Raw genomic sequence first — 25,308 nt, forward strand, 5'->3', positions numbered from 1 at the left:
TTTGTTTTTCATTTCAAGTTTATTAAAACTTTAGCAGTACAAATGATCCAGGTTTAGATTATCAAAAGACCAAACTGAAGTCCGCATCTTTAAAAAAGGCGTTCCCCAAAACGTCTCTAAAACTTTGAGACAATGGAAACATTAAGTCCACAAACTCATCCATGCCTGTCGTCATCTGTTCCAGGACTTGTTTCATGATCAGACTTTTTATCCTTACTAGGGGCATGATCTCTTTCCTGACTCTTTGATTTTTGGTTTATTTCTTTTTCTGCTGAGGATCTGGTCTTTTCCTTTTCTTTACTGCTGCGTGAATATGACTTTTTTGATTCTCTCTCTTTGCTACTTGGTCTCTTTTTTGAATCTGGACTTCTATCCTGATCTCTACTAGACTTCTTCTCTTTGCTAGACTCAGGACTACTACTGTCACGGCTTTTTGAACGCCTCTTCCTTTGGCTTTCACTATCATTCCTCTTATATGAGCTTCTACTTTCCCTATTTGAATACCTATCTCTGTTTCTGCTTTGACTTTCATCCCTCTCTGAACTCCTTGAGTCTCTCCTTCTCCTGTTTTCTCTTCCTCTGTATCTATCTGGTGTACCTCTCCTTTCTCTGCTTCTTGATCTTCCTCTTCGTCTTGTTTCTCTATCTCTATTCCTTGAATAGTCTTTACTTCTACTACGATCCCTGTCCCTGCTTCTTGATCTTCCCCTCCTACCCCTGTCTCGGCTTTTGCTTCGATCCCTCGTTCTGCTGCTGGAACTGTGTTTTCCTCTGCCATGCTCACGCTCTTTGCTTCTTGACTTTCGTTTCTCCCTGTCTTTGCTCTTCCTATGCTCTTGTTCATTACTTCTTGAGCCTGCCCTTTTACTTCTCTCCTTGCTCCTACTTCTTTCTTTATCTCTCCCTCTAGAATCATAACGCTTTTCTTTTTCTCTGCCTTTCTCATGGTCTCTCTCTTTGCTTCTTGATCTTATTCTCTTTTCATCATGTCTACTGTGCTTGGAGTCTCTTTCTTTACTTTTTGATTTCTCTCGGCTTTTACTATGGCTTCTAGATTTAGCTCTCTTCTTGGCCTTGCTTCTGTTATGCTTATCATCTTTATCTGAATTCCTTCTTGTCTCCCTGTCTCTACTGCTGGATTTGTGATCTTTTTTCTTCTCTTTTTCCCCTCTTCGGCTTGGACTTTCAGAAACTTGTCTGTGGTCTGATACTTTTCTCTCTCTTCCTCTTCCTGGGCTCTTTTGATTATCTTTCTTGGTTTCATTTATTTCACTCCTTGGAGAGAGAAAGATAAAGTTTTTTAAACTTTTTAAATCCCCTCCATTCTGAAAAAAATAAGTCAGAAGTGAGACAGCCTCACAACTTAAATCACATCAGGTCTAACTATGTATTTATAGTAGCATCAGTAAAATCAGGCACAGTTAAGTAATGGGATAACCAAGTCAGCACTCTCTTTTTTTTTGAAAGTAACTGTAATTGAAAATCTAAGATGACAGGTATTACTTTTAAATATAAATAAAAAAATTCAGTGCATATATTCCAGAAAGAAATAATCTTACTTGTCCCCTTTTATCCATCTTTCTCCACTAGACACTCTCATTCGCTGAGCTCTTTGCATTTCTTGCCTCCAATGTGGAGGAGTTTCACTGCGTCGGAAACGGTCTCTTGACCTGGATCTGGAAGGCGTCCGGTAACGCTTGGAGGCAAAGAGAGGAAATTGTGTGTGAGTTTGGATTTCACATGTTGGGATACCTAAGCAAGACTGTTATCCCTGGCAGTCGGTTCCACATCACACCTGCCATGACACTTCAGGTGTATATCCCAAGTTTACATGGACAAGTCACTAACTTACTGACAAATAAATCTCATGTTCAGCTAGAGCAGGAATACAAAATGTCTGATCAAACAACTGTTTTTAACTTCAGTAAGTAACTGTTTTTAACTTCAGCTTCAGGATTTTTGTAGTTTGATGAGAGGTTTTCTGTTGCTTTTAATTACCACAAACGCAACTCTCTTTTCCAACAATTAGAATTCTTCTTATCTTTGACAAGAAACACAAAAACAATACTTCAAATTTTCTATGGATTTTACTAATAATTTGAGGGATAGAGACTTCAGTTACTAAAAACATTTAATACAAGCAGCACATAACATATGGTTTCAGAATATCAGAAGACTTAATCTGACAGCTACCCCCTGCCAAAAAGAAGAGAAGTCTTTCCCACATTCCTGGCACTTATGATGTACTGGTTCTGTGTTTACTAGAACCCTTTTTGACCTAATTGTAAGAATAAACAGAAAAACAAATAAAGCATTTTTAAGTTTTTCTCTCACCCCCTCCTTCAAAAAGACTCAGTATGCAAACAGGTAATTAATCTAATTTTCCTTCCTGTCTTCCTTCAAGCCTCAGTCCCCAAATCAATTATGCTGCCCTTTTTTAAAATCAACTATCCTAATGAAAAGGGTTAGTAACACCAGCAGTGAGGCTGTGCTACCACCTTCGAAATTCTGGAGAACATATTCGTAAACATTTACCCTTGGTCCTCTTCCTTTTATTTTCCTTCCAGATCTGGTCACTAACAGTCTCCTCTGGTACATTGACTGTGAATTCGACAGATTACTAAAAACAATTAAAAAAGAGGGATTATTTATAACAGTAAGAAAGAAGGAAAGAGAAAAATTTTAAAACCTCTTCAGAAAATGAAACTAAATGAAAACACACAATTTTGTTACTGCAGACAGCGATAAACACACAGTAAAACTTCAGATTTTGTGACCACAGAATATTTTAGGAAATATCCAGGTTTTTCCATTTTTAAAGAAGAATAAATTATAAATTCAGATTGGACAGTTCCAACAAATTCTAAATGAAATTGCAGTACATTTTACTTTGCTTTTCTTGAGTCAGTCATTATAAATTTTTTATTCACTAAAACCATGTTCAAAGACTAAGCCTTTGTTCCAGGACAAAGACAATAGTTGCCAGTAAAGGGAGAAATCCATTTTTCATCCAGCATTGCTCACAACATGGAACTGCTTAACAGGGAAAAGATTCAACATTAGAGTTCTAAAATAGTAATGTGACCAGACCACTGTCAGCACATAGTCGGACTTAAAACAGATATATTACCTTTCTCTTTCCTTTTCTCTGCTTTTCCTCTCTTTTTCTTTGTCATCTACTTTAGGAGGACTTTTCCTCATCAGGAACCGGTTTTCAGGTACAGGAGGAATTTCTTCAGGACGGACAGTAGATAATGGCTGTGCTTCAGTGTTTTCATCTTCACTTTCACTGGAAGAGCTTTATTTTTGTATAAAAAGCATGTAATAATTTGAGTTATTTGGATGAGGGAAGACCTTTTAATCTATTTAAATAAGTCAGAAATTCTCTTAATTCAATACACAAGGATACCACGAGAATCTCAGAAAAAAAGCTATTTCAGAAGCAACTTTTTTTTCCCCTATAATATCTTTGCTCCAAAATATACAACTGCAGTAGATTTCTAACACCTTTTATCTATGAATTTCAATGGTGCAACACTGAATATACCTTTACTATTGAGACACAGTGGTTTTGTTCGATTTTTTTCTTTTAAAAACACAATCAGAAGAGTAAAATTCAGATTTTACACTAGCATATATAACTGTCTACAGACCATTGTAACTCCAAGCAGTTTACAAATGTAAGTGAAATGAGCTTAGGCCCAAAGAAACAGTGTTTAGGCAGCACTGCTCTAAGTGACCATTTCTTAAATTTTACCGCTAGCTTAGAAAAATGCGACTTGCACCAACACAACTTGTATTTCACACTGAACTATAACAAAACTATCAGATTAAAAAGAACGTTCTGGGAAACAAGAGTGCTTTCTAAGGTTCATTATCTTCCAGCAAAACTGCAAGAGTTTTGGCATATCAAACAGAAAAAAATTTAAGAATGTTAATTTATTGATTTTACATTTAATTTTGCTTTTATTGCTCCATACTGCAGTCTCTTAAGTTCCACTGCATATAATTTAAATTGAATTGTACAGAAGTGAATTTAGGGAAACAAGCTATCACCATTAATTTCAAACCAAGCATTCTTGCAACTTTTCAAACCAAGTAAGTCTAGTCCATTCCTTCACTGCATTACAAGCTGCAGCACACATACAAAGGAAAACTACCCTTTACCATCACAGCAGAAAATTTATGCTTGTATACGGAAACTGTCTCCTGAACTTCCAAACCTATGTTGTTTACAGAATACTATTCTGTAGTTATAAAAAAAGGGTACTGTGTGGTGTACATGTAACAAAACAAAAAATCTCAATATTGACCTTTTCTTGCTTTTCTTTCTCTTTTTCTTTTCTTTCTTATGTTTCTTGGAATTTTTTTTGTGTTTCTTTTTTCGCTTTTTAGATTTCTCTTCCGAAGCACTCTCAGAATCCGATGAGGAATCAGAAGATGATTCTGAATCACTTGAACTTTCAGAGTCACTGGATGAGGAAGACGACTTGTGCCTCTTCTTTTCTTCTTTCTTGGCTTTAAATCAGAATAGCAAAGAAATTCATCTCAGAAAAATCAACTTACCGAGTATTTGTCTCAGCTTCTTAGAATTGTGCCATGACACTACTTCATCAAATTACTTAAACTGAAATTTCGGAGAAAACACTGTTTGTCCGAGTACAGTAAAGGGTATGTCTAGAATATGTAACAAATTTCAAAAAATTGTATTTATGAAAATTTAAGCATAAAATTTGTACTGCCAAGGATATGTCGAACCATGTAAGTTTTCTAATGATACAACATAAGCTATATACAAGAAATTATTTAAAATTAATGTACAAAGTGTTTATAAAAAAGTTTCTTTGGCTTCACATTTAATCTGACTTCATATAAAATCTATTCAAATCACTAATGAGAAATTCTGAAATAGAAGATAAGTGGTACAGACTAAACTGAGTATTCATGGAATTGAGCTCAGTGTCTTATTCTGTCGGGTCTCACATTCAAAATGCAGTGATACATACAGTGGTGACAGATTTCCTCTTCACAGTGATGCAGAACACCCACTTCCAAAAGAACTGGCTGAGATAAAACATCTGGATTACAACAACGGGCTTAATTCACGTAACTGCATCAAACAGTGGGACATATCTCAACAGAAACAAGCTCAAACTCTCTTTTTATGGTCATACGTTTTAGGGATACTTTTTTCCCCACGTTCTAATGTTACTGAATCCCCACACTGGTAGAGTGGATGAAGTTCAATTCCATTGCTCTAAATGTCATTCAGTTTTCAGGTCAGCACCACAGACAGGTCATACCTGCATGACTTATACACAGTGTTTTCTATGTGTTTGTTCCCAAGTCTCATTTGTTACAGACCAACAAAAGCCTGACAACCGACTGAAAAACAACCTCTGTACTGCATAGAGTACATGAGTCTTCCAGGTCATTTCTGAGTGCAGCATCAACTAGCAAGTAGTATTATCAGTTTAGGACAGCCTGCTGACTGAAATCAGCTGGTCCTCATCAGATGTTTTTTAGGGCTTCTTGCAAAACGCTTCCAAAAGACAGATCTAATTATATTTCTTACTTCTCTTGTAGGTCCAGACCAAGATAACTGCTGTTCTTTTCTCAAACTTTTGCTCAACATCCTTATTAAAGCACTATATTTAATAGAAAGTATCTTTAATATTTTATATCAGTTTTAGATTGTGTAAATACATATAAATTCAGAGAATGTAACAAGTACATATTTATAAAAGAAAACTGAGTATTTTTCAAATTAATTTCAATCAACGAGGACAAATGTCACACAGGCTGGGTGACAACAAAATGAAAAACCTCACCTGACCTCCAAACACTAAAAAAACCAAAAATTGTTAAAAAAGTCAAATGTTTCTTATCTATTCAAAACTTCCAGTTTTGGCCCAGTCAAAGGAAAGTTACATTGTTTCCTACATGCCTTCAGGTTAAACAAGATGTCTCCAAGATCAATTTCAGAAATGTCTGAATAAGGCATTAATAAATGCAGTGATTTCCCACATTTTCTCCCTCCTTCATGTGTCAAAAACTATGTGACAGTTTTACCTGCATTCTTGTAACAAGTTCAGGTAGTTAAAGTTACTATTTTAAAATGAGTAGGTAATACATAAAAATGGAGGCTATGATGTTAGTGAGCAACTACCTCAACAAATATAATGTGTTTCTTAACATGCAGCAAATAACAAAAAACAACCCCAAACCTCAAACAAAAGTAAAAGGCCCAGAACTATTTACACAGCACAGAGAGTATCCAGCAAGACAGTTTGGATATACTTTCTGGAGACATCTAACTATCTGGTCCAGCAGCAAATGCTGTTTTGACTACTGAACCAACCTGGTGCTGGCCAATTACAGATCGCAACAAATGAGACCAATCCTGCAGCATGAAGGTCATTGAGAAACAGACTTCTATTTACAGTCCAACTGTTCCAGCTCATTAACTTCAGGATCAGGTTTCAACTTATGACCACATCTGAAATAGATATATCACTTCCTACTCCATTCCCTGTCACGTACAGCATTTGCCAGACTTCGGGAATTACATGATCATGCCGCATGACACAGCCAAGTCTTCTCTGCGTCTCAGCTTGTTGGGGACTGTAGCAAGTCTTACGTTAACCCCGTGACTTGAAATTAAGAAATTACCTAGCCAGTAAACACAAAAGTCAGAACAAATCATGTCATCTTGTAATTCACAGCAGTGACAACCAAATAGTTAGTTACCTTATATCAAATCAAATAACCTGTGCTGGACCACAGCAATCTCCAGAAAAAGGGTGCCTTTAATTCAGGAGATTTAGATAGTTATTTTCTCAGATAATTTTTTCCAGTGTTTGGTTGCCTGCTGTTCAGAGCATCAGCTCTTTTTTTCTATTTTGCCTCCATTATTTGCCATGAATTCCTGTTATATCTCTCACTGCTTGTTCAAGAACCGACTGTTTCTCACAATGAAAATCATACACATTAGTCAAGTCCTCAGAGGTGTGCATTAGGGGACACCACCACACTTGATTCTTGCTGATCAGATGACATTGTCACCGTGAGGAATCCTGTATCCCCAGTGCCTCTGGAATAGATGTTTTTGCAGACAAACAATCTACCACACTGCAACAGCAGAGGAAGGGGAAATAAAAAAAAAGACAAAAAAAAGCCACCTCCAGCTTCACTTGGAACAGTCAACACAGTTTGTACCTAGTGGTCAGTTCACTAGGGAAAAAAAAATCTGAAACAGAGAAACCTGAAACAACTGTTCACAGCAACCAGCCTATGCAAAGGGGGCTAACAGTGGTGTCTGACAAGCCTGCAGACAAAATGAGTGCTCAAGGGTTTGAATGCATAAGTAAAGAGAAATGGAGGATATGCAAATCAGAAGTCCAGGTAAGACATGACTTGCCAGGATCACCACTTGCCATGACTGCTCTTATTTCAGAGATATTTCGTAATTCCTAAATGAGTAACTTTGTACTCTATATCAGTGGTTGATAATTTGTACTGATACTTTCTTTTGTACTGACAGAATTACCTAATTACAGTACTGTTCCTTGATGAATTATGGATGCAGCCATAATCTGCCTTAGTTGCAAAAACCACACTCCTACAAGCACTAATTCTATGACATCAGCCAAGATCGTGAATCAAGCCTTGCACTGCCCTGTGCAGACTCCCTTAAAAAAAATCACTTCTTGTGACAAATCTTCATTAGAGGCTCTTGTTAAAAACTGTCCACTCACAAAGCCACTTGGGTTTTTTTCAGTTTTGGATTGGAATGGCAGTGCCTTACATTCCTAAAAACATCTCAGAAATACCTTTGATGAAGCAAAAGTCATGACCTCAAACAGTACAGTCAGGCTTGTTAACTAGGTCCTCTTCTGCAAAACTTTGTCAGCTAGTATCAAAATCCCACCTGTCCTTAAGAAAATTAAAATTACATTTTTTGTTCCACAGTTTTTCCTGTGAAATATATTAGCTTAGTTAGTCCATAATGACCTTTCTAAATACTAGGTTAATACTTGGTTTTCTTCCCATTTTTTTTTTTTTTCTAATCAGATCTCAGGATTTTCCCTGGAACTTGAAGATCTTCTAAAAATGATACCACTTGGCCAGAGAGATTCTTCCTTTATAATTTAACTTCTCTCATTCATTTTCACTAATTCTTCCAACTTTAAAGATAAAAAAAAAAAAAAAGAAAAACAAAGGAAAATACAACAAACATTTTACTTTTCTATCCTCTCAAATCCCAAGTAAAAACTTCGTATAGGCCTCTGCAATATGTAGTTGTGACTGCTGTACTATTCAGTTCATGGCATCCAGTAAGGTAGCTCAGTCATCATACACTCATCCCTAAATAAATCCAGTTCTTGTACACAAGGAGATGATTTGCATCATTCATAAAGCACTTCACCTGGCTATTCATCGTGACACCAAAAATCAGACCACCTTCCTCAACTTTATCTAAGAGAAAAACATTCATACCAAGCACCTAACTTCTATTGTGATTCCTTCTACTAGTGCTACCTTGGCTTTCCTGTTAAACTCAAGTACCAGTTCTATTTTCACTCCATAAAGACCATCTAATTCCTTTCTTTGTGTTGCCTGCCAGACAAGTTCAAGCAATAAATATTTATGACTCCCTTGCTATCCTAATGTACCCTCCCACAGAAATTTCATCGTTGTAGTTCCCTCACAGGCAACCTCCTTATTCCTTTGTCTTAACAGCAAATTTTTAGAAGCAGTCTCCCCTGGTAACTGCTTTGTATTTCACAGAATCTGTTCCCTTTTGCCTCCCATAGTACTGTACTAAAAACAGTCCACTGTTAGATGACTCTCTGTTGATCATCTTCCATGACACTGACTGTGTCCCAGAAACAGCTCCTTCTATCTAGATTCCCTGGCCTACCTCCATTCACTGACAAGTCCAAGGGCCTCTCCTCTTCCACTTGTGACCTTTGGACAGCAGCTTGGCAAATTTACTTCAGCTGATGTGTAGTCAAACTGTTCCTCCTATTTCCACTGCCCCAGGTCAGCATAGCTCATCAGTGGTTCCATGCTGTGCACTCAACCAACAGCTCCATCTCTCACAGTAGTGGCTCATTTCCCTCTGCAGGTCCTACACACACACAGCCTTTCCCTTTCAAAAGCAGGATTCTCCACTCACTAGGATTTCCACCACAGTCTGTCAGGCAGCATCTTCACCAGGCTGGCTCTGCATTAGTGCCCATCAGGGCCTTTGTCTCCCCCACACTCAGCTCTGCCCTCCAACAGCCTGACCCTGGTGCCTAAGGCTTCTTGTTCTCCAAACACTCCTACTGCCCACCATTACCTAACACTGAGCCTTATGGAGTGGGCTATCCCATCACCTTGGCATCAATTTCCCTCCATGGCACACCAGTTGCCAGGAACGCAGCAGGACTGAGTCAAGAGAAAAAAGGACACAGACAAATGGGTAGGGTAAGACTGTCACGTCTTTCCAGAAGCCCACTCTATTTTAGAAGAAGTAAAAGAGAAAACCCCATTTTTTTGTATTTATTTCATTCGCTCTTTCGATGAAAAGTACTTTAAAGCCCTGCTTAATGGCTTTAAGTCATCAGACTGCTCAGCGCCATTTAGTCATTCAAGTGTTCTAAACTGGCCTAAAAAGGGAGTGTGGCAACCCAGTTAAGACATATATGGTATGTATGTCATCCACCAGCTTCATTCATCCCATATCTGCACTGTTTTATTTTCTAATTACAACACCTGTGCATTTCCCAAGAGACACTATGCTCCTGAGTACTGTCCAGAAAAAACACAATTGTGTCCTCACACACAGGCTGACTTAGAACCTTTGAGAAGTCAGGAGCCATAACACAACTTCGCTTGGAATTCTGAGGTATTGATGAAGTAACTTCAGACTCCAAAGCCTTTGTGTGAGATACCACAATGTGTGATCACAGAACTGTATCAAAAAGAAGGGGAAAACCCAAGGAGCTCCAGTTTGAATGTTTGCATGTTCCTTAGGCCAAACAAGCAATTATTCTTGTGTTGTGCTTCAATATCCTTGGTGCAACTCTTCACAGGACCAACAAATGAAATAGCATGGTGATCCCCATGATAGTTCCTACAAAACAAGCATCCTGGGAGATTCTCCATTGTGACAGCAACATCTTAGATTCTGCTTCTCTTACAAAATAAGGCTCAATCCAAGCTCTCATACCATGTTCAGTTCTAAAACAGTAGAGCAGAGCATCCCTTCCAGAAAGAAGGACAGGTTCTGCCATATTCCTCTTTAAGAATATAGTTTATGGTAAATCAAAGCGTAGGAGCCAAAGAGCCAATTCCAAGTTCACTACCTTCCAAAAAGTGTTATGTTTAACAAAGCACTCTACTTGCTGTGACTTGCTTGCCAACTTTGGACTAAAATTTAGCTAATATAAGAAAAGCCAAGACAGAAGAAGCTTCGAAGAAAGCAGATGTGATTGCTCTTTAGTGTCTTTTGCATCAACAACTTTTAAGGTCTTTAGAGGACAAACCGCTCTGCAATGTTATTCACCTTTTCACCAATTGCCCCATCATCCATCACAAATAAGTGTCTAAATATTTTTGTAAGCAACCAACACAGAAGAAAACAAACAAAATTACCTCTCAGTTTGCATCTATAAAAACGTAGAGTTTAACTTTACCTTTGGATTTTGGAATTAACTCTCCACAACTCAGTATGCGTACTTCAGCATATGGTTTACTAGATGCATCTGTTTTCTGGTTTTCTATTTCTCTCACAACCTCCTGACCTGAGATGACTTGTCCAAAAACAACATGATGTCTGAGGAATTTAAATAAAAATAAGAATTCTTAGTACTTAATTTTCTTGAGGCAGTTCCCAAACAAATGTAAGAAGAAGGAAAGAGATATTTACCCATCTAAATGAGGTGTAGGTTTAGTTGTTCTGTTGTTTCCAGATTTTAATTTAAAAGAGAAAAACAAAGTCAGTGTTAGTGAAAAGCAGTCAGCATTTGAAGTCATGTCATCTACACATATGAAGATACCAAGAACAGATACAAAAATCCCATCTCACAGCAAGAAAACTGCAAATAATCTTCTACACGTTTGAAAATAATCACAAAACACCGGAAGAAAAAAATATTTGTATCTACAGATTATTTGACACAGAAGTAGAATGGACTCTCCCTCAGCTTTCCCCTCTGCTAGAGTTACTAAGGCATACAGATGTCAGTCATGGCAGAGTAGAAAACTGGGATGACTGCAGTTATGATCACACAGAAATCCCAAAATAAGGGTTTCATGGTAGGTGACATCCTTAACTCATTACATTAACTAAAGCCATGAAACATGGGTAGAGAGTGATGTATTTTGAGAATGTTTTCTGTAAATAATTTATATTTAAAGAAGAGTCCACTGCAATATATTTTAAGATTTAAGTTTTAACTATAAATGAGACCATATTGGAAAATTATTTCATGACTAAAAAAAGCCCTCTACTACTTTTGAAAGCCTCCAGAGCTGTTTTGCTTCCTTCCAGACAGCAGTTATTAGATAAAGTTATAAGAGTTCTACAGGGAACTAACAGGTTTGCTTTATTGGCCAAGTTAGAACACAGCTACTGAGAACCACCAAGAGCCCTTTTGCACAGACAATAAGCACTAAACACAAAAGGGATAAAAATAGTCAGGATCCCTAAACAGCACATTAGGAAAATGATTACTTTCATACAACTTTGTGAAACACCATCAACTTTGGCTTTGCACAGCAGCTAGTCCTCAATATTTAGAAGGATCACCTTTACAGCTTACAAATAGCAAACCACACACACATTTCAATACTTACATAAAGAACTGTGAACCATTTGTATCTTTCCCCCGGTTGGCCATTGAAAGGAGAAATTCTTTGTTGTGCTTTACAGCAAAACTTTCATCTAAAGAAAGAGTTTTCAGTTACTTTAAATATACTATATATGCTTAGGTAAATGCTATCATCTAAGTAAATTCACCCTTATTAAATATATCTGCTAGTCATGTGAGTGAGATAATGTATTAAAAATAGATCAAAAAATATGAATCGATGGTTTATAGCCTGAGGGGAAAAAAATTTTAGTATTCTTGTTCAAAAGATTTGTCTTCTTAGACCTTATAATTTTAAGTTGTTGCTCTTTCTATTTGGCACATACTGCACACTTTCTTTGGAGAAGTTGTTTCTTGGCTGTGCATTAACTCTTAAGAAACCCCTCAATTTCAGGCATTTTGTTATTTTATTATTTTTTTAATACACACAGATGTCCAGTTTGACAGCAATCCCAAACATCTTCTGTTGTCTCTCAGACACAGAGACGAATTTATCAAGTTGGCCAGGAAGAAAATCAGTTTAACTTGAATGAATCCTACTTCTTATGAGCAAATAATTGTCAACAGTTCAAACTAAATCCCAGTGATACTGAAATTTAAGAAGTTCGAAATGTAATCATTCCTCTTCATTTAGGACACCTGCAAGAGACAGTTGTTTCCCTCCTTTCTCAAAACAGCAAAAAGGCTGTTGGAGGATGCACACTCTTCAGAGAGAGGACATTTGTTCAATACTATTTGGATAGATGTGGCAGGAACGAGCAAGAAAAATATACAACATTTCTAATGCTATGTTTTTACATCACACTGTCACTGGCCATGAAAGGGACAGTCCCATCCACTCCCCAGTCACCGTACAAAGGTTAACTGGCACAGCATCAAATTCCAGTCTAATCCTATGGTGACTTGCTTAAGTGATGCACAAAAGCCAAACTTCCCCTGAATTCAGTTTCACATGGTGGCTGAGTTGAACAACCAACCTGCAACTGCCAGAATGTAAGTGAAGGTTGAGCTCCTTCTTCCATCTCCCCCAGTCGTACATTTCCTCAAACCCTGCTACTCCTTTGTGTTTGTTCTGATGCTTGCCAAATTATTTCACTGGATCCATTCAATAATATGGACAATTTTTTTCTGCAATAATCTTTAGGCATTTTAGCAAGCTGAATCAGTCGAAAGTTTTGTTGGACAGTCAGTGCAAGGTAAGGCCTCCTCCCTCTTTAGGCAGTGGCAAACTGTTGATTATGCTCAAGGTCTAATATAAAATTCCACCTGGCCCTACTACAGCAGTGAATAATTCTTTGAATTGTGTGCTGCAAGCTTGGACAAGAACCAGTGTTAAAGGAAGTGTTGTCTGGGAGGAGAGAGGAGCATAACCTCGCCTGCTGGTAGCAGCTGCCCATCACGTGGGCCCAGGTGAAACACAAAAACTGCTCCAAGAACAGAGATGTTTCACTATATTCTGGACAGATACAGGCTGAGAAACACAGCAACTGCAACTTCTGCAACACTGGCAGGAAAAGAAGCAGGACTGTGAGAAAACAGATGGCTCTATCATTAATTCATCTTGGGCTTAGGAAAGCAGGGTTTTAGGCATTCTTTTAAATAAGTATTTGCATCACACCTTTCTCCTTTTCACTTGAAAAGAAGACAATCCCCAACTTTTAGCTAGTGGGTCAAGTCAAAAGTAAACGTTTAAGAACAGCAATTAAAAAGGAAATCTGGTAAAAGAGACAAATACAAAGGAGTTCTGTTTTAATTTTTCATTCATTAAAAAGTAAAACAAAATAACAGAAACTGGACAGTCAAAGGCCTCTAAGGTCAGATAAAAGCTTAAAAAAATCCCCAACAACAGAGTTCAGGTTTACAGAACAGAGACTACAGAATGTAAAAGGTGGTTGATTATCATAACACCAAAATAGAGCAGACTGATAAAACTCTTACCTTCAAAAAAGCCACCATAAATGGATTCTCCTCCCCTGCCATTTCCTTGGAAGAGGAAAAGTGACAGTTAAAACAAAGTAGTGATTAAAGAGTCATGTTATGTGAAAGGTGCATTATAATACAAAATGTTGATGCAACTGCATCCAAGTCACTGACATTATTCTTCAAGATATGCAAAATCAAGATGCATCTTTGTTGTCCAAAGAGTAAACTTGGACTTATGCAGAAGAAAGGGAAAAAAGTAGTGATATCACAGAATAATTAATATAAGTAAATGACACTACACCGAACTTCTGCAAATGTTTTATTCCATAAGCATTCAAGTTTTCTTCAAAGATTCACATCATACCTTCACTGAAGTCACCTCCTTGGATCATAAAGTCCTTCACAACCCTGTGAAACAGACAACTTTTGTAATGCAATGGCTTTTGGGTGGACTTTCCTGTACCCTTTTCACCTAAAGGAGAAGAGAATGAACAAAACCAAAAATTACTGTCTATGTCTGTAGAATCTCCTACAAAAAAGTGCTACATAAGCAACTTAATCAAAATCACCTACTAAGCTATGACAAACTGGTTTGTGAGGTAGACACTTGCCTGTAATACCTGTAAGAAACTGGCATTTAAGAAAGCAAAGCAGAAACTACTTTTTATCTCCACAGTTATATCAGAACTCCTTACTGACATTAGTATACAACTCTACTCTCTTCCATGCAAATTGACTGAAATTAAACATCCAGTTGAGGTTTATGGTAACTGGTATTACTCAGGAACATGCATGAAACACTCGGATCTTCAGTTACAACACGGTAAGGTTAAGGTAACATAAAGGCTCGTAACAAAAACAGAGGTGTGGGAAGGAGGAGGACTCTGGTTCCCTCCCCTGCTCGTTGATTACAAACTGCTATCTTCCTCCCTCACATCAGCTCTGTGCTTAAACAGACTCTCTGCTTCAGCTACAACACTATCCCCCTTCCCTGCTACCCTCAAACAGACAAAGTCTCTGCCGAGTTAGCAAGGTGAGTGGCTCCTGGTGGGTCCTGTGAATGGTACAGCCAACCTCAAGGTAACAGCAGTCAGTGGGAGATCTCTTCTCCGGGAAGAGCTCTTCCTCTCAGTGCTGGCAAACCATTAGACTGTATATTCCTATAACCGTATCTTGAGCTACTAAATTGGCAGCTTTTGTCAAGGGCAGCTGCCTCTGAACTTACTGTAACAGACTGGAGCCTCCATATGGATTTGTATAGCTAGGAAAAAACCACTTTTGATAGGAACTCTGATAAATGTGAAGTTGTGTATGTTCCACTAACTTGGCATATGCCTGACACGGGTATGCCAGGTAAACATGGAGCTCTCGGACCCTGTTTTACAAAGAGAGCATACACTTTTCAAAGTTGCCAAAATAAAAGATGAGTAAGGAAAACTAATAAAATAAAAAATTTGAATTAATTTGCTGATGATCAGTATCACAAATATTCTGCCCATATATTTTTCTCACTATTCTTATGTGTTAAAGTAGCAAAATAGTTCAGGATCTGATTTTGATTATGGATGGCAGTAACAAAGTATGAACTCAGTAGTACTTAAGGCAGTAGCAGGAAATAACACCTTTATGCAATAATCTGACTTTTGGCCAATTGAGAGCAGATCAGGAATGCCATAGTCACGTGCTAACATAGTCACAGCCATTAAAATCATCACGTTAAAGTTCTGATTTGTTAACAAATTTTGAAAATCTGATTTTGTGCCAGTAAGCCTATGTCAGATCAGATAACACTTGCATTCCTGCAGACATCATGAATGGTGCACTACAGGTTTTAGTAAACTTGACATGAATGTAATTATGCATCCACATCTGATTCAGATCATATTAGTACTGCTGAGTTATTCACTATTAACAGACCTTGACCTGAAAAATAACAGAGCTGGAAGGAAATGAAGCAGAAAAAGCTGAAGACAGAAACAAGATATGCTATTTACGTATTCATAAAATTATTCTTGTGATAATAGCTTTAAGTTTTCCTAAACTGTCAGTATTTGCAACAAAAGTATGCAGTCTACAAGAAAATAATTTGTTTGGAAATGCTTCCAGGAGAGAATCTTCTCAGTAGTTTCTTCAAGAAATAAACTGAATTTCCATAGGAGTGGAAATCCCCACTCTCCATAAAGAAATTAAAATAAAGGAAAAAAACAACTAACAAATACCAGCAATACTTTTCAAATACCTCAAAGGAACATAAGACTGAAAAGTAAGTCTGCATGGTTGACCTCTTATGGCTACCTTTCAAGACTGGATGATGTTATATAATGTGAACAGTGATATCTGTGCTAGTAACAGAAAATCAGCTTACTGTGTCTGTATTTAAAGTTGGTTAGAATATACTCCCTGCAACGCACTAAGCCAAAGCTACAACTGGCTTGGATTCCACATTATATGTGTATGACAAATCAGTTAAATCTCTGGAGATGGCAAGAACCAATGCTTAACTCACTTCTTTTTATCTGAAAGGAAATGTCAGGTATAATAACAGGAAAAATAACAACCATCAAACTAGCTAACAAGATATTACATTAAAAATTACAGAATAAATTGTAAAGTCTACAAACCTGTGCAAAGGCAGCGAAAATTTTCACATGTCTTTGGACACACATCTGAAAACAATTCAAAGACCACTCTTCCAGCTAGAAAAAAAAAGCACACCATATTTATTATGAAGTTAAATGGTATTTGAATTATTCTTATATATATCTTATATGAATATTATGCTACTAAATGGGTGTTTTCATTTTCTTACCAGGTACATTGTTGATGGCTATGTCAAAAAAGCAACGAGGTCTCTGGACCTTTACTCCCATGGCTTCAGAAATTTAAATACTGTAAATAATAAAAATAAAATTTAGTTTTTCCTTCTGTGGAGTGAAATTATGTGTAAGTAAGTCAATGCAGAAGACTTTACAAAGACAACAAAATCTGCAGAAAAGCAAAAAAAAACCCCAAACCCTCAAAAAAAACCCACCAAAAAACCAGTAAAGGTAAGCATTTTTAAGAATGCAAAATATTTTAGGTAATTTTCATATTTTGTAGACCCAAATGAGCAATTTTATTCACGTTTGCTGCAATAATGTTAAATTTAAACATGATTGCCATAGTTCAGATGGGGAAACACAAAAGGAAAAGATACTGTAAGGTATGGATAAGACTTAAGTATTCCATTTTTTAGGAATATATTATCTGGATTCCTGTCACTGCAGTTATCAGGCTCCAGTTAGGACCCAAACCATTCTAGATGAAAAAAACTAAAGGTGTAGTTCTTCTGGAACTGCTGTTAAGTAAAATTATTTTGGTTTTTCCTTGTTTCTTTCCCTTTTATGTCACTGTTTATCTCTTTTGAGACACCATCAATGGTGATACTTAAAAGATGTGCAGATGTGCTGCTTAAGGACCTGGTTTAATGGTGCATTTGGTTCTGCTGGGTTTACTGTTTGACTCAACGGTCTCAGGGGTCTTTTCCAACCTAAATGATTGTATGATTTTTTACCAAGAATTTTAATGCAATTTTTCCCTTATCTTTGAGTATATAAATTCCTTTATTTTTGTGTAACAAGCTATGTCTTCATTCCATTTGCATCTCTGGCTTTCCAACATTATTTACATGTATATTCTTTTCCTTTTCTAAATCTCTATCCTCTGAGTTATTTCAGAGTGGAAAAAAAAAACAAAGACAGCAAAAGGATCTGTAAGACTGGCGAACCCTTTCCAGAATTTGGAATATAATCCATAGATTTTCAGTTCTAGTTATTTTTTATTGCCAGAAAACATGGTTCAAGTCTAGCTGACACACTGTACCCATCTCTCCTGAAGCTTCACTCATAGCTGTACCACAGAACAGCCTTGAAAAATTCAATTGTCACCATCTGTCAACTCTCAGGTTATGAACAAGAGGTTGTAAGAAATCAAGACAGCAGTGCAATCGTGCTAGTCTATATTCTCTCTAATTATGCTGTTATTCCTAACATTTTGCCAAGATTACACAGTAAACATCACAAGAACAATGCAGGACTAGTTTAAATTAAACACCACTCAGTAATTAATTATTCATGTGATTTTTAGCAAGGGAAGACTTCAAAAAATGCAGAATCTCACTCGATACCCTCTAGGTGTGTAACCAACACATTCATTCACACAAGCCAGACACTTGTCAAAAGCAGCAGGCTTATCTCAGTCTGCTTGGTCCCGTCCCTGAATTAGGACTTCTCTCCCATTACAACCAATTTTGTAACCTGGCAGAGAAACAGTGAGACGACGCCTGTAGCTGAGCCCTTGGATGACCTCAGTTAGCAGGAGGCTGACCAGGTCCCCACACTGCTGCACGAGCTCTGAGGCAGGGCAAGGAAGGTGGCAGTGTGGGCAAGGGAAGGGATGAGACAGGTGGCAGTAGACAGACAGCTTTGAGAACAGAGACCAGTCCAAAGGACAGCCATCAACTCGCTGTCAGCAGCAGAACAGACTAAACAGTTGCATGGGGATACTTTTTTCAAGGATGCCCTTCAGAATAAATGCTACAATAAATATTGTTTGGTGGTAGAACTGACAGTTTTAACTGAACTGAGACATCTAAGGACCAGCAATATCACAACTGATTGACTGCCTGTACCCAAACTCTAGTGCTTGACTAAGAAGTGATTTAATTCCTGGTTTATGAGCAATTTGCTTGAGAAACATTCAGGTATGCCTTAATGTTTATATGCAGTACTGTAGCCAAAATAAATGCCAACTATCTTAATATATGACAACTTTTATTTCAAACACTGATAATGACTAAAGCTAAACTGTAAAATAAACATAAATATACCTATGTCAGTCAATTTTTAACTTGGTTTTGTAGAGAACAGGATAAGAGAGAGAAATCAGAAATAAAGAATTCTACCCAAGCCCTTATTCCCACCAACTTTTCTCATTTTGATATTTTTCTACTTCTACATTGTCTCATGAACAGTGGAACAAATTAAGTTAGCCAATGTTCTATCCATTACCTCCAATTTTCCCTGCACTTTCCCTAAATCCTCCAGTAATATCCCCTAAATACTGGTTGCACTTGATTCTAAATGACAGGTATGTCAATGGGTCAGTATGAACTCCCAGAATGAACAAACACCAGGCCAAGCAAACACACCTCACTCTCGAGCTGATGTTGCCTACAAACCAGGCTGAGATACCAGTGACATTCATCCTACCTACTTTACAAGCCAAGTGAGCATTTCCTCTCCAATACACTAAAGTATCCTTTGCACTGTCAGCCAGACCTTCTGATGCATTACAGGGAATTTAGTTTCTATTCATTTCTTCATATTTCAGTATTGAACACCAAACACCATCATCTACATACTGATCATTTAAAACTTGTCTGTACTAAAAGCAAGTACAGGGGAATGTTAAATACCAACAAAGAAAAACACCAAGAAAATACCAAGAATGAAGTCAGAAAATTGTAAGTAAAGCTCAGTAGTGCTATATGTCTGATAACAATAGGGTTTAAATGAATTTTGCTATTTATCACTAAAAACTTACTTTCAGTTAGAACATGGATACTCTTAACCTCAATACGTTGTGTTTTTTAATTGTGAACTTGGTGGAATTTTACCAGCGAAGGGAATATGAACTTGAAATCAACCCCCAAGATGCTCACTATACGTACATTCAAAAACGTGCTATGCAGAAGGACAATCTTGATCAGCCAGCTTCTTCCTTCAAAACTCTGTAAGAAAGGATAATGTAACAGCCCAAGTACTATCCTGAAATTTTCAATCCATTCATCATTCTCAACCACCTTCTGTTTGAGAAGCCTCTTACTTCGTCTAAGTGGAATCTATGACCAAAAAATCCCCAAAACCAACCAAACAACCAGAACACCATTTCAGTATATCTACCAAAACAAGCCTGTTTTTTTTACTTCTGAAAGTACAATTACAGTTCAGCTTAGAGTATATTGGTATTTGTTGACAAATACACCAAAAATACTTCAGCTGCATCCACAGCCAATGTTTCACCAACTGTGTCCCTCAGGGTTCATATCCCTTCACACCTCCATCAGCTTCACTATTTTATTTAAATATTTGCAGGATAAAGCTGGCCAACTCAAGGCCAGGCTGCCAGCAGCTGTTCTCCTTCAAAATTATCTATGTCAGTGGAAAAACATAACTATCCCAAACTGTTCATAAGCATCTTTCTGCCAGGGATTATCACTGATATGCATTGACATGCTTAAAAAAACAAACCAAAAAACATCTTGGGGATTTTTTTTTTCCCAAAATCACCTGTGCTAGCAAGGATCCAGTAATGATACAGTTTAATATATACTAGAACCTTTTGACTGAACAGGCTAGAAAGCACTCACAGATGCACATCAAGTGAAGTATCAATGTGTTATGCATCCCACAAGAGCTGACAGCAAGCAGTAAAACATGAGTATTTCCTAGTTTTATAAGGGGAAAAAAACAACTTTATTTGTAACTATGCTGAACAGGTCATGGGACTACTTATTTGTTTCAGTCCCAGGACAGGACAGAACAACTTACAATTATCTTCTGCACTGCTCTTCATTCAGTGTCCAAATGAAGTGAACAATAAAGTGCATAAATTCACATTCCTAGCATTTTGTTTCAGATGATCTACAAATGCAGGAAGATAAAACTACATTGATATATATTTCCAAAGTAGAATGTAGAATCTCCAGATATATATTTTTAAGTAAAACTTTGAGTTCAGAAAATGCAAATGCATGAATACTGAAAATATATCACATTCTTTAAGGATGTGCTTGCAGTCTCTTGAAGACAATATAAATGTGGGCTGAAATGAGAACAGAGGGCTCCTACACCCATGTGTTTAGCTTTCATACAAGTAGCTACCTTGCTACTTGTGGCTGCATAAAAACTACCCTTTCTTCCCCATTCCAAGGAAAAATCCGGCAGCAGCACATATCAGCTTAAAGTGATGCCCCAGACTGAAAATGTTATATGTTCATTTCAGTATGGATTCAACTGGCAATGAAATTATGATTACAAAATGGGAGACATGAAAATTTGTTCACGGTTCCATTCCTGGGACAGCATTCAGCTCTATTAGGATGATACTGAAGACATGAACAACAAAAACCCAACCAGCCCAACTCTCAAACTGCATAATTTCCTCAGCATTTTTCTCCAAACACCACCATCTTTTCCTCTGTACTTCAAGATCCAAAACCTCTATATTAGCAGCAATGACACTGAAGGAAATTAAGGGGTTTGCTTCATTGTACTAATCAGCAGCACAGGATTTTTGTTGTCAGTATATTTAGGAATAAGTTACTACACTTGAACACATTTCAGATTTAGGATGCTGTCTTTGCAATCACATGAATGTAACATATCAATGGGAAAAGAAGATAACATCTGCTTTCTACACAGCTCCATGAAATTTATGCAGGAAGACTTTCTACTCATCATTAGAAATCACACACTATAGGTTTCAACCTGACTGCCCCTTCCAAGAAAAGCCAACCACAAAATGGTTGTGGTTTTCAACATTCTTGCAGGCAAAAAGTGACTGACACCACTTTCCATCAGGTCTCCTTCTCTAGAATAATGCTACAAGTCTTTTTTGGGCAACTGACATAATATTTGTTTCCCTCTAAAAAAGAAGTCAAATTAAGAGATACTGGCAATATGAAACACTGTCTTCCATGAACATGAGGCAATAGCCAGCCATCCTTTTAGGGAGACTTAAGAAAACAGATAGGTCCTGAATAAACATGCAGTCCATACCCCTAACACTTCCACACTGGTAGCTCATTTATATCACATTCAGTATGATTTTTTACAATTACAAACAGGAATTTAGTCTTCTTGTACTAAGGTATAAGGAATGAACGGTCAGTTATAACACCTCAGCTGGGAGAGGGTAAGATTCAGCTGAGAAGGCAGTAACATTCTCTTAAACTATTGAAAGAGAAATACAGGTTCCTACCAGAACATCCCCTTTATTTTTCTAGGAAAGAGATAACTGCGATAAAAAATGTTAAAATATCTAACCACACTCTTATCACTAGCAAGTAAAAATCTTAGTTGTCAAGTCTTAGCAGTAATTTTACATTATCTGATTTATGCAGGAGGTATTGTTTTTTTCTGTTATGATTTGTGAAAAAATAATGGTGTTTCCGTCAGGTCTGTGCACAAAAAAGTACCTTTTTTTTTTTTTTTTTTTTTTTCCAACTTATAAAGTGCTAAGAAAAGGTAAATTTTTGCATTGTATCAAAGGGGAAAAAAGTATTCCACAGGGTGTAATCTTCAAGCCACATAAATCCCAAACTAATTTCAGCAGTGGAATCCCTTCCTACCCACTACTGAAGACACGAATAAGGCAAGACAACCATGCAACCGTAGGAGATGGTTCTGAATGCTGTCCCGTATTTGTCAACCATAACCACAAAAAGCTCGTTCTATCATCTTTTATTCTCATGTTCTCCTCCCTTCTCTACTTCTGTAGCTCTAAATCCCTTCTAGGCCTCATCCCAGCCTCCTACCTAAACCTCAGTGCATTAGATGGCCAGATTTTCTCCCTGGCACTCACTGACTCTGCTCCTAAATGGAAGATGGCTCCCAAATGCACAGAGCATGAGGAGTGAACTGGTAGTGGAGAAAGCATGTTACAGCACAGGAAAATCCTCCACTGCAGTACATACTCTTCACTCCAAATTCCCTCATAATCTACAGATTTTCTGAGATGCTCCAAGGGGAAAGAAAAAATTCTTTTGATAACAGCTTGAGGAGTGCTAGCTAATTAAAAAAATATTTGTTTCACAGAAGAGGACTGGAAAAACAGGAAGTTTTAATAAGAAATATAGTCCCAAAGGGTGCTCTCAGAGAACTACTGATGGTGGTATCCTTTTTATGTTTGCCTTCAGATCTACTTTGTGTACAGAAACCACAGTATTTCTGAAATATTTAGAAATCATTTTTAAAACCTGATAAATCAAGCTCTGTGAGTTTAGATAAACTAATGGTTCATAAAGCATGTGTAATTTCCATATTGTTATCATATTTTTATCATGGTAGCACCTAAAAATTTGAGTCATACTGGACCCCAATGCATTAACAAATGGTAATAGTGAAACAAAATAGTGGGGGAAAAAACCCAACACTTTCTACAGAACAGTCAATGTAGAAACATTTATCACTGTCCAAAGAACAGCCTCTTCTGCAAGCAATATAAAACAAAACCATGAAAAAACACAAACTATTCACTCAGAAGAAAAGATACATCTTAGAAAATAGACTTTATGCAAAGAAAATGGTCTCATGTTTCTCTTAAGACAGCTCTCAGATGATTACTAAAATATAATTAGCTTAAGCAGTCAAACATTAGGCAACTACTGGCCAAAGTTACTTTTTTATCATTACTGATAAATTTTCTAATTGTGACTGAACTGAAAGGCAATGTTTAGCATTACAATAGATATTCTGTCCATAGTTTCAGTGAACTATTTCTTTTTCTCCTAAGCCTCTTTCAAAGCCTCCTCAGTGCCTCTAAATACAATCATATATACACAGTACTTTAATTTGGTCACGGCTGCAAACAAAATGAGCCTGAAACTCAATATTCATAGAAGTCTCTAGAGCGCCTTAGGAAGCCCCCGAAAGACAGAGAGAGGCAGAGGACTCTCCTGCCAGCCAGGGTAGCTCCTGGAGGCTCCCCTTCGCTGGGAGAGGCCTGCAGAGGGGAGGAGAACATGTGGCGCGCAGACAGCCCGGTCGGTTCCTCTTCGGTCTAGGGGAGGAGGGACGACTCATTCAAACTCCCCAGCAGCACCCGAGGCCGAGCAGGGCGCTCGCAGCAGGCACAGACCCGCGGCTCGCCAGGCAGCGGGGAGGCACAGCTGGCCTGGCGGACCCGACCGCCGGCGCTGCGCGCCAGGCCTCGTCCGCCGCTCCCGCTCCCGCCTGCCTGGGGCCCACTCACAGCTCCTCACACCCCTTCCCTCCCACGGGCCGCCTCCCCCGAGATGCGCCGCGGCCCTCCCGCCCCTCGGACCCGGGTGGCGGGGCCCCACGAGGGGAGTGTGCGCGGAGCGAGCGCGGGCGGCCGCGGCGGCCCCTCGCCCGCCCCGAGCGGCGGCCGGACCGGGAGGGGCCGGGGCTCCCACCCGTGCCGACATCGAGGCTCAGGCCCCGCGGCGCTACGACCACCTTCTCCTTCTCCTTCTCCTTCTCCTTCCTCCTCCTCCTCCTCCTCCTCCTCTCCCGCCCGCCCGGCCCCCGGCGCGGCCGGAGCCGCGGTCCCCCCCTCGGGCGCGCCGGCCCTGCCTGTGGCCCCGGCGGCACTCACCCCTGGCGGCCCTCGTCACCCCGCGCCGCTCAGCGCCGCGCCGCCGCCATGTTGAGCTGGTGCGGCACGGCTGCGTCAGTGGCGGGCAGGGCGGGAGCGGCGGCCGGGGCGGAACGGCGGGGGCGGGCGGGAGCGGCGGCGGCAGCGCCACGGCCCCGGGACGGAGCGGGGGTCGCGGTGACAGCACAGCGCTGCCCGGAGGCGGCGGGGGCCGCTCGGAAGGAGCGGGAGCGGCGGACGGACAGGACGCCCGCCTCCTCGGGCTCGTCAGCGGCGCTCCGCCCCTCCCGCCGCCCGCGGCCCGGCCGGGCTCGGGGCGGGAAGGGCCGGTGGGGCTGGAGCGGCTGTAGCTATGCGAGGCCTTTCCAGCCAAACGTGCTGGTGAGCGGTGCTGGCCGTCCCCGCCGGCGCCTCAGCGAGCAGCCCGGGAGATGGCCACGGCTGGTGAATGAACCGCCCGGCACGGCGCTGGAAGCGCTCCGGGTTCCTCCAGCAGTGCACCTCGCTAGGGATTGTAAAGAATTAAAATGGGAATTTAGGCCAACTGTGGGGGAAAAAAAGAAGTTACTGATAATATTACCTCGTATGTCTGTATTGCCATTCAAAGTTAATATATTGTAAAAATAGAGGCATGAAAGTTTACAACAATGCATAAAGTTGCAAGCACCTTCAAGATTAACAAAGACTTGCATAGAAGTATGGACCTCCTTTGCTAGGTTTTAATGCAAACCAGCGGGTAATTGGGTCATAGACATATGGGAAGTAATGGAAGTTACTTGACTGGCTGTTGAGAAAACTCTTGAAACCGGAAAAACAAATGTTCCCCTTATGGACATCTGGAAAAAAAAAATAAAATTGAGAAATTGACCCCTAAGAGTTCTGAAGTCCTGAAGAAGCTGGTGAGTGAACTTCTGTTCAGTGAATGAACACTGGCTTCAGCACAGCATGCTTGCAGAAGTCTTGCTTTCTTCCCTATGTGTCCAACTTAAAATTTAATGTAATTTTATCTAGCCTTTTTTATTTGGTTTAGGCATTGTTTTATTTTACCCACTTTTGACAAGTCAAAAGTCAAGAGTTCAGCATCTTGTAAATGAAAAATCCATATGATTTGCAGAAATCCCCTTCATATATGAATGTGGAATTG

General features: G+C 39.0%; 2 protein-coding genes across 6 annotated transcripts in view; one reads left to right on the forward strand and one right to left on the reverse strand.

Moving 5' to 3' along the window:
- Positions 1–24,374, reverse strand: PPIG (peptidylprolyl isomerase G). Of its 4 annotated transcripts, none has more exons than XM_050340296.1 (14): positions 24,165–24,374; positions 19,495–19,554; positions 16,594–16,673; positions 16,406–16,480; positions 14,149–14,256; positions 13,800–13,844; positions 11,848–11,935; positions 10,919–10,948; positions 10,686–10,825; positions 4,314–4,518; positions 3,131–3,298; positions 2,536–2,620; positions 1,560–1,696; positions 1–1,275 (listed from the first exon to the last, which is right to left on the reverse strand). In XM_050340296.1, exons 3-14 carry the CDS (start codon positions 16,652–16,654, stop codon positions 156–158), a joined length of 2,262 nt encoding a protein of 753 aa, XP_050196253.1. In that variant the 5' UTR covers positions 16,655–16,673; positions 19,495–19,554; positions 24,165–24,374; the 3' UTR covers positions 1–155. The 4 variants fall into 4 exon arrangements, with proteins under 4 accessions (XP_050196253.1, XP_050196255.1, XP_050196256.1 ...); XM_050340298.1 differs by lacking the exon at positions 24,165–24,374 and adding an exon at positions 20,375–20,457; XM_050340299.1 differs by lacking the exon at positions 19,495–19,554.
- Positions 24,375–24,524: 150 nt separating this feature from the next.
- FASTKD1 (FAST kinase domains 1) overlaps positions 24,525–25,308 on the forward strand; it is a 49,232-nt gene continuing 48,448 nt past the window's right edge. For both annotated transcript variants that reach the window (XM_050340293.1, XM_050340291.1), the window contains exon 1: positions 24,525–25,063. The gene's annotated coding sequence lies outside the window, so the exon portion shown is untranslated. The remainder of the gene's footprint in view (positions 25,064–25,308) is intronic.

This window comes from Myiozetetes cayanensis, unplaced genomic scaffold (genome assembly GCF_022539395.1).
Source record: "Myiozetetes cayanensis isolate MyiCay16 unplaced genomic scaffold, myiCay2020 scf9, whole genome shotgun sequence".
Classification (NCBI taxonomy): domain Eukaryota; kingdom Metazoa; phylum Chordata; class Aves; order Passeriformes; family Tyrannidae; genus Myiozetetes; species Myiozetetes cayanensis.

Bases quoted from the DNA above. Each gene is read 5' to 3' on its own strand.
- PPIG (XM_050340299.1), bottom strand. From the start codon at position 16,654: ATGGGAGTAAAGGTCCAGAGACCTCGTTGCTTTTTTGACATAGCCATC. The intron at 13,845-14,148 runs GTATGATGTGAA...TCCTCTTCCAAG, and splicing joins AGGAGGTGACTTCAGTGAAG to GAAATGGCAGGGGAGGAGAA. The intron at 10,826-10,918 runs GTAAATATCTCT...TAAATTCCTCAG, and splicing joins CCTACACCTCATTTAGATGG to ACATCATGTTGTTTTTGGAC.